This window comes from Biomphalaria glabrata, chromosome 15 (genome assembly GCF_947242115.1).
Source record: "Biomphalaria glabrata chromosome 15, xgBioGlab47.1, whole genome shotgun sequence".
NCBI lineage: Eukaryota > Metazoa > Mollusca > Gastropoda > Planorbidae > Biomphalaria > Biomphalaria glabrata.
Window position 1 is genome coordinate 31146961 of NC_074725.1, and position 15782 is coordinate 31162742.

The following is a 15782-nucleotide window of genomic DNA, read 5'->3' on the forward strand; positions in this document are numbered from 1 at the left end:
ATTATTGCTTTTATATAGCGCTACTTTCATGCTTATAGCATGTTCAGAGCGCTTTGGTCCAAACTCATTTGTGGACCAGTGGGAAGAGGTGTATCTGCGAGAAGGTTTTCCGTGCTGCCTTTAGGCGCTAAGTAAACACAACTCTGCTCTAGTCGGGTGTCGAACCTCAGCCCCCTTCATAGGTAGCCAAGCCACGCCAAGTTCAAGCGTACTTAGCCTTTCGACCACGTTTCCCATGTGTATAGACACATCTCGGTCGAAAAGTGCGCCCTCCTGCCCGCCCTATCTCGAGTATAGACATATCTTGGTCGAATAGTACGCCCTCCCTATCTCGAGTATAGACATATCTTGGTCGAATAGTACGCCCTCCCTATCTCAACTATAGACATATCTTGGTCGAATAGTACGCCCGCCCTATCTCGAGTATAGACATATCTTGGTCGAATAGTACGCCCTCCCTATCTCAACTATAGACATATCTTGGTCGAATAGTACGCCCGCCCTATCTCGAGTATAGACATATCTTGGTCGAATAGTACGCCCTCCCTATCTCAACTATAGACATATCTTGGTCGAATAGTACGCCCGCCCTATCTCGAGTATAGACATATCTTGGTCGAATAGTGCGCCCTCCCTTTCCCCAATCATAGCTCTACCAGCTATAACGGAAATTAATTTTTCCGTCTCCACTGTGCTGTTAACGATGACAAGGCAGAAGTTACTTTGAGAGATGTGCGATGACAAGACGGGGGAGGGGCGGGGCTGGTGATAGCAGACGACACAAAAGAGCGCGAGATAAGGAGACCGATATGAAACCCAAAAATCAGAACCGGAAAGAATTCACAACCTGGCGATCGATTACTAACTGACACGTGCGGACACTTGGACCGGACAAGATGAGAGGAAACACTCTAACACTGATACTCTCAAACACTGATACTGTCAAACACTGATACTCTCAAACACTGATACTCTCAAACACTGACACTCTCAAACACTGATACTCTCAAACACTGATACTCTCAAACACTGACACTCTCTAACACTGACACATTTAGGCCTAGTTACTGACACATTCAAATACCGACACACTCAGGCCTAGACAGACACACTTAGGCCTAGACACTGCCACATTTCGGCTTAGACACTGACACACTCAAATACTGACAAACTTAATTACTGTACTACTGATTACAATATTATTTTTCATAGCAACAATATTACAGACATTCAGGGTTCACGGTTTATGAAGAAGATAAAAAGAAATTAGAAACGGATGTCTGCCTGGTATGAACCTCAGACAGGTTCGAACCCTTCATGGCGCTATCCCTCCTCTGTTCTAACATAATCTTCACTTATGAAGGAACGTAAGGAAAACATGTGCATCACTCACGACAGTTTACATAATTAAATATATATATATATATATATATATATATATATATATATATATATATATATATATATATATATATATATATATATATATATATATATATGCAAAGGTGGCTGAGGGGTAAAGCGCTTCACTTCCGAGTAGAGAGGTCTCGAGGTCAAATCCCGGTGAAAAGTGGGGCTTTGAACTTCGAGATTTTCAGGACGCCCCTGAGTCCAACAAGCTCTAATGGGTGCCTTAAACTAGTTGGGAAAAAAAACGTAAAAGTGGTTGGTCGTTATGCTGGCCACATGACATCCTCGTTAACCCTGGGCCAGAGAAACAGATGGCCTTAACATCATCTGCCCCGTAGATTGCAAGGTCTGAAAGGGGAACTTTACTTTTTTTTTCTGTATTTATATATAAACACCATACAAACAATTTTGTTTAACGGTAATAATTTTGTTGCTGCTGCTGACATTGGCGTTTCTATCATTTGATACCAGATTGGCCTCGTTTCAAGGCTTATCATTCACTGCCCGAGCTGATAACGAGAGAGAGAGAGAGAACAGATTTGCTGATAGTTGATCTCAATCAACATTTTATCTGTTGCTGGCACGTCAAAAAGTTGACAACCTTGTAGCGACTACTGACGTCATTGGACTCACCTGATCCAGGGGCAGATAGTTCTATCACGAGGATTCGTCATTCACCTATTCTCAGACAGACAGACATAGGGAATTCCAGGACAATTTAAGACCTTAATGAATGATGATAAGAGTAAACGTGGGATGTTACATGACAGAAGTTGCACTTCTCTTACACCGGATGTGATACTGATTCTTTCATCGGTTACAGACTGGATCAATTATTGATTTTATATCAAATTTTCTTTGTTCTCATATTGTAAATATAAAAATGTAACACAATTAATAAATGATTCTTGTAATTAAAGGTTAGCAGGAATCGATGTTACCAGCACAAAACAAAAAAAAAAAAACACCCCACAAAGCTCCTTTATTTCCATCATTATTGAGTAAAATGTTTTTTTTTCAGACTTAACGATCTATAGAGCAGATCATGTTTCTTTGGCCAACGGTTAACGATCAGGGTGACAAGTAGCCAGCACAATGACCAACCGGATTTATTTTACCCAACTAAAGCCAGGTACCCTTAGAGTTGGGACGCCTTAAAAATCCAAAATTCAAATTCCCAGTGTTCACCCAGATTCGAACCCAGTCATGTTCGATAATAAAAGCAATAAACTAATTTGAACAAGTGCAAAAGATTTAGGAGTCTTACAGTAAATCAAACAAAGATATAACAATAATACAATACAACTCAGATATAGGTGTACGGATTTAACAGCAGCTAATCAAATCACAGACTTATTCTTTCATTACCATGTTACAAAAGTAACAGTCACTTAACTTACGCATCAGGTCTCATAGTATCAATTAGTTTGGATTAGTCATGCCATTAAATTTGTATAGACCTAGACCAACAATAATAAATCTGTGTGACTAGTTGGAAATGGGTGAGGTATCTGGATGATCGCTTTTTTAATGTATTTTTTTTTTAAAAGGGCACGAACTGACCTCGAACTTGTGGGATGAAGCCTTCTCAGGCTTCTCAAACAAACGCGGTAACAGCTCTACATGCATAGGGTCTATGAGCATCGAAGATTGTATATATATCTATTGGTTCATTTCATGTCTGTGTTAACTTCAGACGACAATCTATAAAGAGACTAATTCAGCTTATACAACCACTTCAGTCAAGTACAATTTCTTTCCTTGTTCGAGATACCAAACAAAATAATTGATTAACAAAAGTTGATTAATTGATTAATTTTAAGATGTGATTGTTATGTTGTCAGGTAAAAGAAATAATTGTGCAAAATTTCAGCTTCATCCGAGATTGGGTGTCGGAGGAATAACGTGTACAAACGTTTGGACAGACAGACAGTCAGCGTGAGTTCATATACGCTTTGTAAAAATTTTGTAAATAGTCGTAGGGTTGAACAAGACCAGTGGGAAGCTGAAAACTATAAAATTCCAGGGGAGTGAGACGGTGGACTAAATAGATGGACATTACCTCTCTCTCTCTATTTCTTTACTTCGCCCAACCATGTGGGACATCACGCAACGCACGCCGACTCTCTAACTCTCAATGAAAAAGTCATGGAAAGATAACTCTTTTATTTCTGAAAGTCGGAATAGAGTTACCCCGCGTAACTTTCGCGGCGACAGAGAGCGCGGCTCAGAAAAACAAAGAAAAGGGGGGGGGGGAGAGAACAAGCAATCTTCTCTGTATATATTATTCTCTACGAACCGTCACTAAATAGCGGCGTATGCTACGCCGCGGGTCCGCTATAGCTAAGGACTATGTATTAAATCAGCGCCTTCAACAATCCATATCCAAAATTTTTCTTTTTCATATTTCTGTCATTGGATTACCTTAATACAACCCACAAACTTGCGTTATGTTACCCAGAATGCCAAGTTGAACTGTGCTTTCCCAGATGTCTGTTCGTCAGTGTGTCTGATTTGATTATCTGCCTTTGTCAATGACATTAGCTGGACGAGTTTCAACATATACAGAAGCTTGGAGGGGGGGTAAGAAACAAGCACGAGGAAAAGGGGGGGGGCAGTAAGAATTCATTGTGAATTGCCAGAAGAAAAAGGTGAGAGGGTGAGACTGGTGGCCAAATTAGAGGCCACACGTCTTCCCAGTGGGAGGGGAGGTGATGAAGTGTGTGCGGTCACCCCCAGAGTGATGAGTTCAGGGACAGTTGAAATTAAGAATCACAAGAAAGCCAAAGGACAAAACAGTTTTTTTTTTTAAAGTTGAGAATAAAACAAACAAGGTTACAAAAGACAGTTTCTGTGGAAACACAAACTCAAAATCGGCCCCCGAAGTAAAATGTTTTACATAATTCGGATAATCCTTCAGAGTTGAAGATAGTTTACTTCCTAGTCCAAACCTCCCGCAGGACGACGGGGGATGGGAGCAGGCAGGGTTTGAACCTTCGATCGTCGATAAATCCAAACGACAGTCCAGCGCGCAAACCGCACGACCAGTGGTCCACCCAGGTAGGCTTCAATATTTTCAGAAAGAACATCCGAATGAAATTATATCAAAGACAAATGAGAGATAAGAATGGAGAAAGAAGGTTAACAGATCTTGTGTAGTGCCCCAATCGGCCCGCAGATCAAAGGATACGTGAAAGTGAATGTAAAGTTAGATGTGAACCTGGCCTAACTAGTTTGTGGTCTATATGGCAGATGATGTAAAGTTCATCTGTCGTTGTGGCCTACGGTTAACGAGGGTGTCATGTAGCCAGCACAACGACCAACCGCCTTTGCTTTTTCCCAACTAATGTCAGGTACCCATTAGAGCTGGGTAGACTCAGAAGTTGAAAATCCCAGTCTTCACCAGGATTCGAACCCGGGACCCTCGGTTCGAACTAAATAAGTTAATTTCTTTGAGAAGGCTCAATCTCATTTTCGAATTGTCAAAAAAAAAAAAAAAAATTTCCGCTATATAAAAATTTTTTCACGAAAATGATGTTTATAAGATTACTATTCGTCTTAAATTAGGTGTAACATATAATGCATACTAATTAGCTTTTTCTTATAAAAAACTTCTTGCATAATTGATTTTTAAAAATTAGAATTTTCGCTTTAAGTAAAAAAAAAAAGTAGCCGTTGCATCAGAACTTTGAATGGTCTAAAATATTGTGAAGTCGGATTTTCAATATCTCTTCTAGTTTACAAGATCTAAACGGGACAGACGGACAGACATTTCGCACAAAACTAATAGCGTCTTTTCCCCTTTCGGGGGCCGCTAAAAAGGAATCTAATACTAAAGGAGAGAGAGAATGTGATGGTAAATACAACCAAAGAGTTTAAACAAAATTGGTCTGTTCATGTGTAGAGTTTCTGTCAACCAGTTAGCCCAGTACTCATTAAAAGATTAAAACATTTCCTAATCTTCAATCATCAAGAGAGAAGCTTTAAGTTGGCAAGTCTTTGTCTTGTTTCAGACTTTCCCTTCAGATAGACTATTACATCATTGCCCTACTTTCCCTTCTGAAAGACTATTACATCATTGCCCTACTTTCCCTTCAGAAAGACTATTACATCATTGCCCTACTTTCCCTTCTGAAAGACTATTACATCATTGGCCTACTTTCCCTTCTGAAAGACTATTACATCATTGCCCTACTTTCCCTTCTGAAAGACTATTACATCATTGCCCTACTTTCCCTTCAGAAAGACTATAACATCATTGGCCTACTTTCCCTTCTGAAAGACTATTACATCATTGCACTACTTTCCCTTCTGAAAGACTATTACATCATTGCCCTACTTTCCGTTCTGAAAGACTATTACATCATTGCCCTACTTTCCGTTCTGAAAGACTATTACATCATTGCCCTATTTTCCCTTCTGAAAGACTATTACATCATTGCCCTACTTTCCCTTCAGAAAGACTATTACATCATTGCCCTACTTTCCCTTCAGAAAGACTATTACATCATTGCCCTACATTTACTTCTGAAAGACTATTACATCATTGCCCTACTTTCCCTTCTGAAAGACTATTACATCATTGCCCTACTTTCCCTTCTGAAAGACTATTACATCATTGCCCTACTTTCCCTTCTGAAAGACTATTACATCATTGCCCTACTTTCCCTTCAGATAGACTATTACATCATTGCCCTACTTTCCCTTCAGAAAAAATATTACATCATTGCCCTACTTTCCCTTCAGAAAGACTATTACATCATTGCCCTAGCTACTTTCCCTTCAGATAGACTATTACATCATTGCCCTACTTTCCCTTCAGAAAGACTATTACATCATTGCCCTACTTTCCCTTCAGAAAGACTATTACATCATTGCCCTACTTTCCCTTCTGAAAGACTATTACATCATTGCCCTACTTTCCCTTCAGAAAGACTATTACATCATTGGCCTACTTTCCCTTCTGAAAGACTATTACATCATTGCCCTACTTTCCCTTCTGAAAGACTATTACATCATTGCCCTACTTTCCGTTCTGAAAGACTATTACATCATTGCCCTATTTCCCCTTCTGAAAGACTATTACATCATTGCCCTACTTTCCCTTCAGAAAGACTATTACATCATTGCCCTACTTTCCCTTCAGAAAGACTATTACATCATTGCCCTACATTTACTTCTGAAAGACTATTACATCATTGCCCTACTTTCCCTTCAGAGAGACAATTACATCATTGCCCTAACTCCAATATGACGTCAGAGGATGGTTCGAACTGGGGACCATGATACTACAGTCCAATGCGCTAACAAGAAACGCGGTAAGGCAGCCGTCCACTGCGCGCTCACTAATTATATAAAGTCAGATGTACAGCAAAAACATCTATTCAGAACCAAATTGCGATATATTCCGGTTAAAGACAAAAAAAAATAGTTAAACAACAATTAAGGCATTCCTAACCAGGGGCGTAGCTAGGAATTTTCCATCGTTTGGGGGTCCGGGGGACATGACCTCTTTGCGAGCCTTGCATTTGCGTAATATTAAATTTTTTATGTAAAAAACGCCCATTTGGGGGCCCCCTCAGGTGTGGGCCCGCGGGGATTTTCAAATTCTCCCCCTCCTGACACTTTCGTCGTTTTGTTAACATTTTTATCGTCTCTTAAACAATATCCTTAAACATCCAATACTATCGTGCACGTCCATGGGATCTCTAAAAAATACAAACGTTCTTTGATGAACTTGGTTGGAGCAATGAAACAATTACATCGTTCACCTTTGAGAAAGGAATAACCATCAACATCGATGTGCTTAGAAGGTGGACAGACTTTTGCGAAGAGCCAATCAGCACGTTGGAACAAGAGAGCCAAAGGCTCCAATACTAGTCAGAAATAGAGGGATTAGCTCACTTAGTGGCGACAAGTTGACTGCAAAGTCTGCACTTGATAACGTAACATCAGGGCCGGTCCTACAGGTTGCGGGGCCCTATGCGAAACGGATTGCGCGGGGCCTATTCTGGGTTGTGATAAGGATAATAAGTGAAAATTAAGATTTTGTATTAGAAAATAAATTTGTCTTTACATTTTATTTATACTTTACTAAGTACAAAATCACTGTCAAATTAACTTTACGAGCCATCTACAGTAGATAGTAGATTTTCTATAAATAGCCGATAACCATTCTGCCTTTTAGATTTACTATCGAATAGCAAAATATCGCTTTTTTTTTTAAGATGTCGGGATAAATGCCAGTGACTATTAAAGTAAATTAAGTATTTGAACTTCTTGTTTTGGTTAAAATTCGCCTTATTATTACATTTTTTATTGAATGAAAGCTGAAGAGGCCGTTTTTTTTTTAATCGCGAGTAGGATTGGCGTTGTTTTGTCTGTTTTTATGGAGATTTGCATCAGTTTTCAGAAGATTTTAATAGTTTCAGGAGATTTTTGTATATTTTACAATTTCAGGAACCCTTTAACAATAGGTTAAAATGGTTAAATTTTATAATTTACACCTAGAATTTGCTCGGGGCCTATGAAAGTGCGGGGCTCACTGCGGCCGCATAGGTTGCAGTGGCCTAAGACCGGCCCTGTGTACCATCAGAACTCTGAACAACACAGTGGCTCACATATAACAAAATAATTTAGTGTTTAATGAACTAAACATTTTTTTTTGAAAAATGTATTGCTAACTTCCAACTTTTTTTTTAGCACTATAGAATGAAAACCACGTTTGTAAACAGAGCGGGTGAAATTTGAATAAACTCTAGTATAAAAATTTCAAATTAAATAACTCGTTTTCGATGGAGTTAATAATTGAAGAAACCATACAGATGACAATAGTAAATTGTATAAGCACAGGCAGTTCAAGGATTTAAAAACAGAACAGATCTTCGATTTAAAAATAAACACCAACGACAGCAATCACTCTTATTCTCAAATAGGATAGTTACTTCAGAGAACTCAAGGTCAAGGAGACGTCACAGGTAATCTCCAACCAGAAAATGCTAATTAGCAAAAGAGGAGAGATCACGTGCCAACTAGGCACGTGCAATGCTCTGAGGCTCTGTATAGGAAATGAAGAAAACAGAGACGCGGCTGCCTCAATCCAAGACGAAAAAAAAAACAAGTTGATAGTCTGGGCAGGTGAAGGTAAACGTGTAAAGAAATCATCCCGTCTTTCTCTCTCTCTGAGCACACAACAAGCAAAATAAACTGAACTCTCTCTCTCTCATATATATATATACATATATATATATATATATATATATATATATATATATATATATATATATGCGTATGTATGTATGTGTGTATGTATGTATGTGTGTGTGTATGTATGTGTGTATGTATGTATGTGCATATGTAGGCCCTATGTGTACATGTATGTAAGTATGTATGTATGTATGTCCCGAATAAAAGTCAAAACCGTTTGATCAATATTGATAAAACTTGGCATACATGATCTTGGCGGACACCGTAGTGTATGTTTAATGTCCCTCCCAGCACCGGAGGGCCCTTAAAAAAAGACAAAAAGTACCTAGAATGTATCTCTGCTAGAGAACAACACTTCTTAACAAATCGGGTAAATCCGTTTTCACAGTACTTTATAGTTGCTACAGTTCGGCTGAACGGGTAAACCCATTTTCACACTCTACTTTTATTTTCATGGGAAAAAAAAAACAACAAAACAAACAACAACAACATAGGAAGAGAGCATTCTCATATTACTAAGGAGATAACACCAAACGATAAATGTTCCCAGATAAAGCGTGTTATTGTCAAAGCTTTGGAATGTTGGTATCAAAGTACGAATTTCGCGTTTCAGTCCGTACATTTTTAACGTTTCTATGTTTTTACAAAGCTTACATCAACTCGCTCTTGTTATCCCCTCCCACAAACCAATCTCGGGTCTAACTGAAATTTTGACCAGTTAACTCTTTCTCTCCTAACTGACGATACCAACGTTGATTCCAACAGAATGTGGTAAATAATTACGGAGAGAAAGAGTTAAGCAATTATTTATTTGTACCTAATAAACATAAATCCATTGACAAAATAACAGATTAGTCAATTAACTATTAAAAATTAATTAATTTGTCTAATATCGAAAAAAGGGAAATAACTTCTACATCATTGAGAGGTATAATTGTTAAGGATGAAGTTCTTTCTCTTAAAGCTTTTCTTATGAAGGATTTTTTTATTTTTTTTATTTTGCTTGTTTTTATTTTTCATGGGAACTCGCTGGAACGGAGTGTCGGACATTCAGACAACTTAAACCCAATTTAAAAGATGAACTCTTTAGGAAACTTTGTGTTTTTTCCGTCTGGAATTGCGCACGTGATTTACCTTTGTGCTGTACTTTTCAAAAAAAAAATCCTCCTTCTAGATAATAGGAGAAAAAACAACAACTTGGTAGCATTCAGAAACTTTAAACTGAAAAAAAAAAAGGCCTTGCAAAAAATAAAATAATAAATTTGAAAGTTAATCCTATTTATTTTTTTCACTTAGAATGTAAGGTTTTAATCTTTTGATCTTGGTAATATTATAGACCTGAGCATAAGAAGAAATATTTTGTTTTATGAGACTTTTAAACTTCGTTTAAAGTAAATAAAAAGAGGACTGGCATTAGTCTGATTCGTATTTTGTACTTTCACTTTGATCTGTCTTGGCAACTGAGTTACTATTGTACTTTTAGTTTGAAGACTATTTGAAAAAAAAAATAAAATTAAAGTACTTTCACCGACTACTAATATATAGGAACAAAACACAGAGCGCGAGACTTTCTGACATTTTCCCAATCGATTATAGAGACCAACTAATACTCGTGTTATGGAGTGCAGGCCCTTTCCTTGGAGTGGATCTGGGTGAGTGACGTAACTGTGAGATGCAAACGAGTTTATAAACAAGAGAAACATAAACAATACTTTAAAAAAACAAAACAAAAACAAAGCTTATACGAAGTGTAACTGTATCCATTAGTTTGGATGAGTCAGGTAATTACATGTGTAATAGATCTAGACCAACAGAAATAAATCTGTGAGATTTATATTATTTTTTTTACCAACTGTTTTTGTTTAGCGCTAGTTTATGCTTTTAGCGTTCTCATTACGCTATGATACTATCACTTATCTGGACCAGTGGGGAAAATGGGAGGGGGGGGGGGAAGGATATCTGGGTGGATTTTACGTTAGTTGGTTTTGAAAAGCATTAAAAAGAAAATGGGGGAACGACCTGAATTCGAACTCGTGGCTCACGCCTTCTCGGGCCGACGTGCTAACCACTCAGCTAGTGAGGTACTTGTGACTAGGGATAATTGTATAGGTAGATATTGTTTATTTCAATTTAGAGCGGCGACTTAGAGAGGACTAATTCAGCTTATACCACTACTTTAGCCAAGCACAATTTCTCTCCCTTTATCGAGATACCAAACAAAATAATTAATTGCCAACATTTTACCTACTAATTGTTTTTTTTTTGTATTGACTTATTCTTGTGTTGTCAGAGAAAAGAAAAATTGTGCAAAATTTCAGCTTGATCCGAGATTGGGTGTGGGAGAAATAACGTTTACAGACTTTTGACCAGACAGACAGGGAGAGAGGACATACGCTTTGTTGTAAAAAGGGGTGAACGGCCTGGGTCAAGGACAGTTCAAGTTGGAGACGAGAGACAGAAGGGCGAGTGTCGATTTCAGTTTTGGAAATAAATCTATTTTTAAATAGTTCCACGTGTTGTTCCATAGGTGTGTCTACATCCAATACATTGAAATAATTGTCACTACAAGTTTAGACGTTTTCAAGCTTTATGCAAGAGTTGTGTGCCCATTAAGCCAGATGCATACAAGATTTAGTTGGACTAGCTGCTTGAAACTACAACTAGATGACAACCTCATCAACAACTTACTAGTAGGCTCATACACTTAATCACTAGTATATTTATACCCTTAATCACTAGGTCTATACAATTAGGCTAATCACTAGTAGGTCTATGCACTTAATCAGTATGTAGGTTCATACACTTAATTACTATGAAGAATGTAACACTTAATCCCTAGTAGGTTTATACACTTAATCACTGTGAAGGTTCATACACTTGATCATTTTGTAGGTTCATAAACTTTAATAACTATGTAGGTTCATAGCCTACACTTAATCACCAGTAGGTTCATATACTTAATCACTATAGGTTCACATAATTAATCACTATCTAGGTTCATAAAATTAATCACTATGTTGGTTCATACACTTAATCCTTAGTAGGCTAATACACTTAATCATTAAGTAATCTGTACACTTAGTCACAAATAGTTCTCCGCACACATTTCCGCCCATTCTTTCTCTCTGCAAGTAGGCCTACTCACCTTGCCGGTGTATCATTCCGCCATGCATAATCCTGGCCACAAAACACTGACCCTCTTCGTTGACTTTTAATGTAATGCCCTGAAGATAAACACACACACACACATTAAACAACATCCATAAAAATATTTACTGTAAACAATAACGTGAAATATTTATGCAGAGGTTCTCAAATGAGTATCCGAAATAGGATCACAATGGCTATAGGACCCTTTGTTGACTTTCTGACCACTGTCAAAATTTCTAGTAAATCCATCCCAACACTTATAATCAGGGCTCGAAAAGACTTTCCTGCAGGAAACAGTACCAGGGAAAAGGAGAGGATGATAGACGAAGCGATTATGAATACCTTAAAAAAAAAAAGGGAGGAGTCAGTCTATGGAAAACACTAATTCTGGAAAAAGGCAAGAATGGAGAGAGATGTTTGACAGATTATGTGGGATGCTCCAATGGTCCAAGAGACTAAGGGACTGATTAAAGCGAAATATAATAAATTAAATAAAAAAAATTATTTACCAGAAATTAATTGATAAATTGGTAATTATTTTTATTGATTCGTGTATTATCTATACCAATGAATAATTGTGCAAAGTTTCAACTTGATCTGAGAATGAGCGTGAGAGAAATAACGTGTACAAACTTTTGACCAGACAGACAGAGTGAGTTGATTAAAGCTTTGTAAATATTGAACGTGACGGGTGACCTCCAATCCATCTAAGACCGGACGCGGGATGTAGTTTGCCCACCCTGCATTATATGTTACCAGGACCAAAATAAAGTAATGGATATAAAGAAGTCAAAGCAGTAACTCGCACTACGATATTGTAACTCAGTGGTTCCCAAACATTTTCATTAACGGAACACTTCGCACATTCTGAGCATTTAGAGGAACACTTTGCTTATTTTTTTAGAGAAAATAATTCTCGTGATGGACTGCAAGTTAATTACTCTAGTAGTTCGTGGAACAACTATCAAGGCCTCGCGGAACACAGTTTGGGAAACACTGTTCTAAATGATAATAAATGTTGATCTTTGCTTTGTATTTCTATTGTCCTGCCTTGTATCCCCCCCTCTCTTGTTTGCAAGAGAACAAAGCTGGACAAATATCGTAACGCAATAGGGAGGCTCTTGAAATAAACCATGTCAGGAAAACCCAATAGAGAATGTCTTTTTTTTTTTCGATAGACATTAGACGTCGCTGTTGTCAAATAAAAAGAGTTTTATTTATCTGTGGAATGTCTCTGGCATCTAGCCGACGTTAGACAACAACTGGTGAGTTCAATAACAGGACGGCTGTACCACTGTGGCATAACGGAGCGGAAGTCATAGTCTGAATTTGCCAGATATATGGCCAGGAGGGAGCGCAAATAGAAGAAGAAATACGCGTTAATAGACAACGCACTGTGTTTTTTTTTGCCCAGTTTTAGCAGACGATTATTTCCATTTTATTATAGACTCAACTTTTTAAGAAACCAACAATATAGGCTACTGTTGTGTAGTGATATACAGTATAAAAATGTGACCCCATTTTGATATAAGCCGGATGTGAAGTAGATGGACTGAAAATGTATCGTAGCAATACGTCAATAAATCTGGGCAACGTATCATAAAGGCATAGTATCATTATATAGGCAATGTATCATAAAGGCATTGTAGCATTATATAGCCTACATATGGATAATGTTTCCATTTCTATTTGTAGAATATCAGTAGAGTAAGCGGTGTATTTATTTATTTATAGAGATTGTATCATTGTATCTGGGAAGTGCATCAATAGGCTACAAACAGGCAGTACTTTAATACATCTGGGCAGTACATCAATACATTTGGGAAGTGTACCAACACTCAGGATTGCTGCCTGGTAGTGCGGTTTGCGCGTTGTGCTGTCGTTCGGACTTATCAATGGTCTCGGGTTCAAACTCTGCCTGCTCCCACCCCCCGTCGACCTGCGGGAGATTTGGACCAGGAAGTAAATTATCTTCAAATTTAATGAAACATCCAGAAAGATGTAAAACATTTTACAAACATCCGAGCAGTGCTTCGATACATCTGTGCAGTGCATCTATTCATCTGGGCAGTGCATCAATTCATCTGGGCGGTGCATCAATTCGTCTGTGTGGTGCATCAATTCATCTGGCCAGTGCTTCAATACACCCAAGCTGTGTATCAGTTTAGCAAAGAGTGTCAATATTTTGGGACAGAGTATCAAGTCACCTGGGCAGTGTACACATTTCTTTGCTGAAGAAACCGAACAGGTAATGTTCACGAAACCGAACACAACTCACAAAAACCGAACACAACACACAAAACCGAACACAACTCACAAAACCTAACTTATAATATAGACACAATACCACATCGTGAATTTTCTATTTGAATGATTACCCCATAGCGCGTGAACTGCTAATGCAGGACTTTTTAGCAAGGAGAAAGAACGGAAAGAAGAAGGGAATATTAGGAAAGACTAGGGATGAAAAGGGGAAAAAGTTGGCAGCATGGGAAAGCACCAATGGATAGGCTTTAACTGGGTAATGTTACCAATTGTGGATTTGTCCAGAGCAATGAGAAAATAGTTTAATATTGTAAAAAAAAAAAAAAAAGTTTCAGAGTAACTAGAATCCAATGACAATGCACTAATATTATTTAATAATGCTTGGGTTGTATCGAGGCCAATCGATATAGGCCTAAACACTGACTTGTGACGTCGCCAACTGTGGTAGTTTTCTGCTACGTCAGAAGTCCAACCTCACCACCTGTGACGTGGCAACAAGCTATTGGTCTAAACTGCCCACAGTTGGCGACGTCGAAAGTCAGTGTTCAGGCCTTATATATAACGATTGGTCTCGGTTGTGTGCGTTGAAGGGATTACAGTTAGACACAATCGTAAATTAAAAGATGTCCAAGGAGGCACACGTGACCTCGCGTGGCCGTTACAAAGACTTTTCTTACCATAGGCTCGTCGGTATTCTTCTGAAACTGGACAAGCCGGACACGCATCACGCCCTCCGCGTTGTCGTTCCTGTGTCCGGCGCCGTCCACGTCGCCGTTTCCTTGTCCACTCATGCTGCCATTGACGTAGTTGTGGGCGGGGACTGAGGAATGGTGGGAGGAGCCTGGAGAAGCGTGGTGGGCGGTGTCTTCACTATACACTTCATGGGCCACGACGTCATGTGACTGGAGGAGGGCCTAAAGGTTAGAAAAATGTTATATTCATTTAAAAGGTAAAAAAAAAACAACAAACTAAGACATAAATAAACTTAAACATAAATCAAACAATATAAATATACATATAGGCCTATATACATATGTGTGTGTCTGTGTGTCAAAATGTACGCTGTACATTTCAAGGCAATTGGCCAATCAGCTGATTTGTCCCCCCAACCATGACTTAAACATAGATTAGAATATGAATAAATCCCTATATCTACTAGTTTTGTTTTACATATTTCTGATGTTCTTTCAGGGATGAAGATTACAACAGCGCCGAAGCAGTAGGATTTTAAACTCGAAGTAGTAAGATTTTGAACTCAAAGCAGTAAGTTTTTGAACTCAAAGCAGTAAGTTTTTTAACTCAAAGCAGTAAGATTTTGAACTCAAAGCAGTAAGATTTTAAACTCAAAGCAGTAAGATTTTGAACTCAAAGCAGTAAGATTTTGAACTCAAAGCAGTAAGATTTTAAACTCGAAGTAGTAAGATTTTAAACTCAAAGCAGTAAGATTTTAAACTCGAAGTAGTAAGATTTTGAACTCAAAGCAGTAAGATTTTAAACTCGAAGTAGTAAGATTTTAAACTCAAAGCAGTAAGATTTTAAACTCGAAGTAGTAAGATTTTAAACTCAAAGCAGTAAGATTTTAAACTCGAAGTAGTAAGATTTTGAACTCAAAGCAGTAAGATTTTAAACTCGAAGTAGTAAGATTTTGAACTCAAAGCAGTAAGATTTTGAACTCAAAGCAGTAAGATTTTGAACTCAAAGCAGTAAGATTTTAAACTCAAAGCAGTAAGATTTTGAACTCAAAGCAGTAA

At 38.0% G+C, this 15782-nt stretch overlaps 1 protein-coding gene across 11 annotated transcripts in view; it reads right to left on the minus strand.

Annotated features, from left to right (window-relative positions):
* The window catches only part of LOC106069679 (peripheral plasma membrane protein CASK-like), a 390362-nt gene that overhangs the window by 19906 nt on the left and 354674 nt on the right, over positions 1-15782 (minus strand). For all 11 annotated transcript variants that reach the window (XM_056013245.1, XM_056013242.1, XM_056013241.1 and 8 more), the window contains 2 exons: positions 14709-14945; positions 11762-11840 (listed from right to left, as the gene is read on the minus strand). In XM_056013245.1, coding sequence (XP_055869220.1) covers positions 11762-11840; positions 14709-14945 — 316 coding nt within the window. The remainder of the gene's footprint in view (positions 1-11761; positions 11841-14708; positions 14946-15782) is intronic.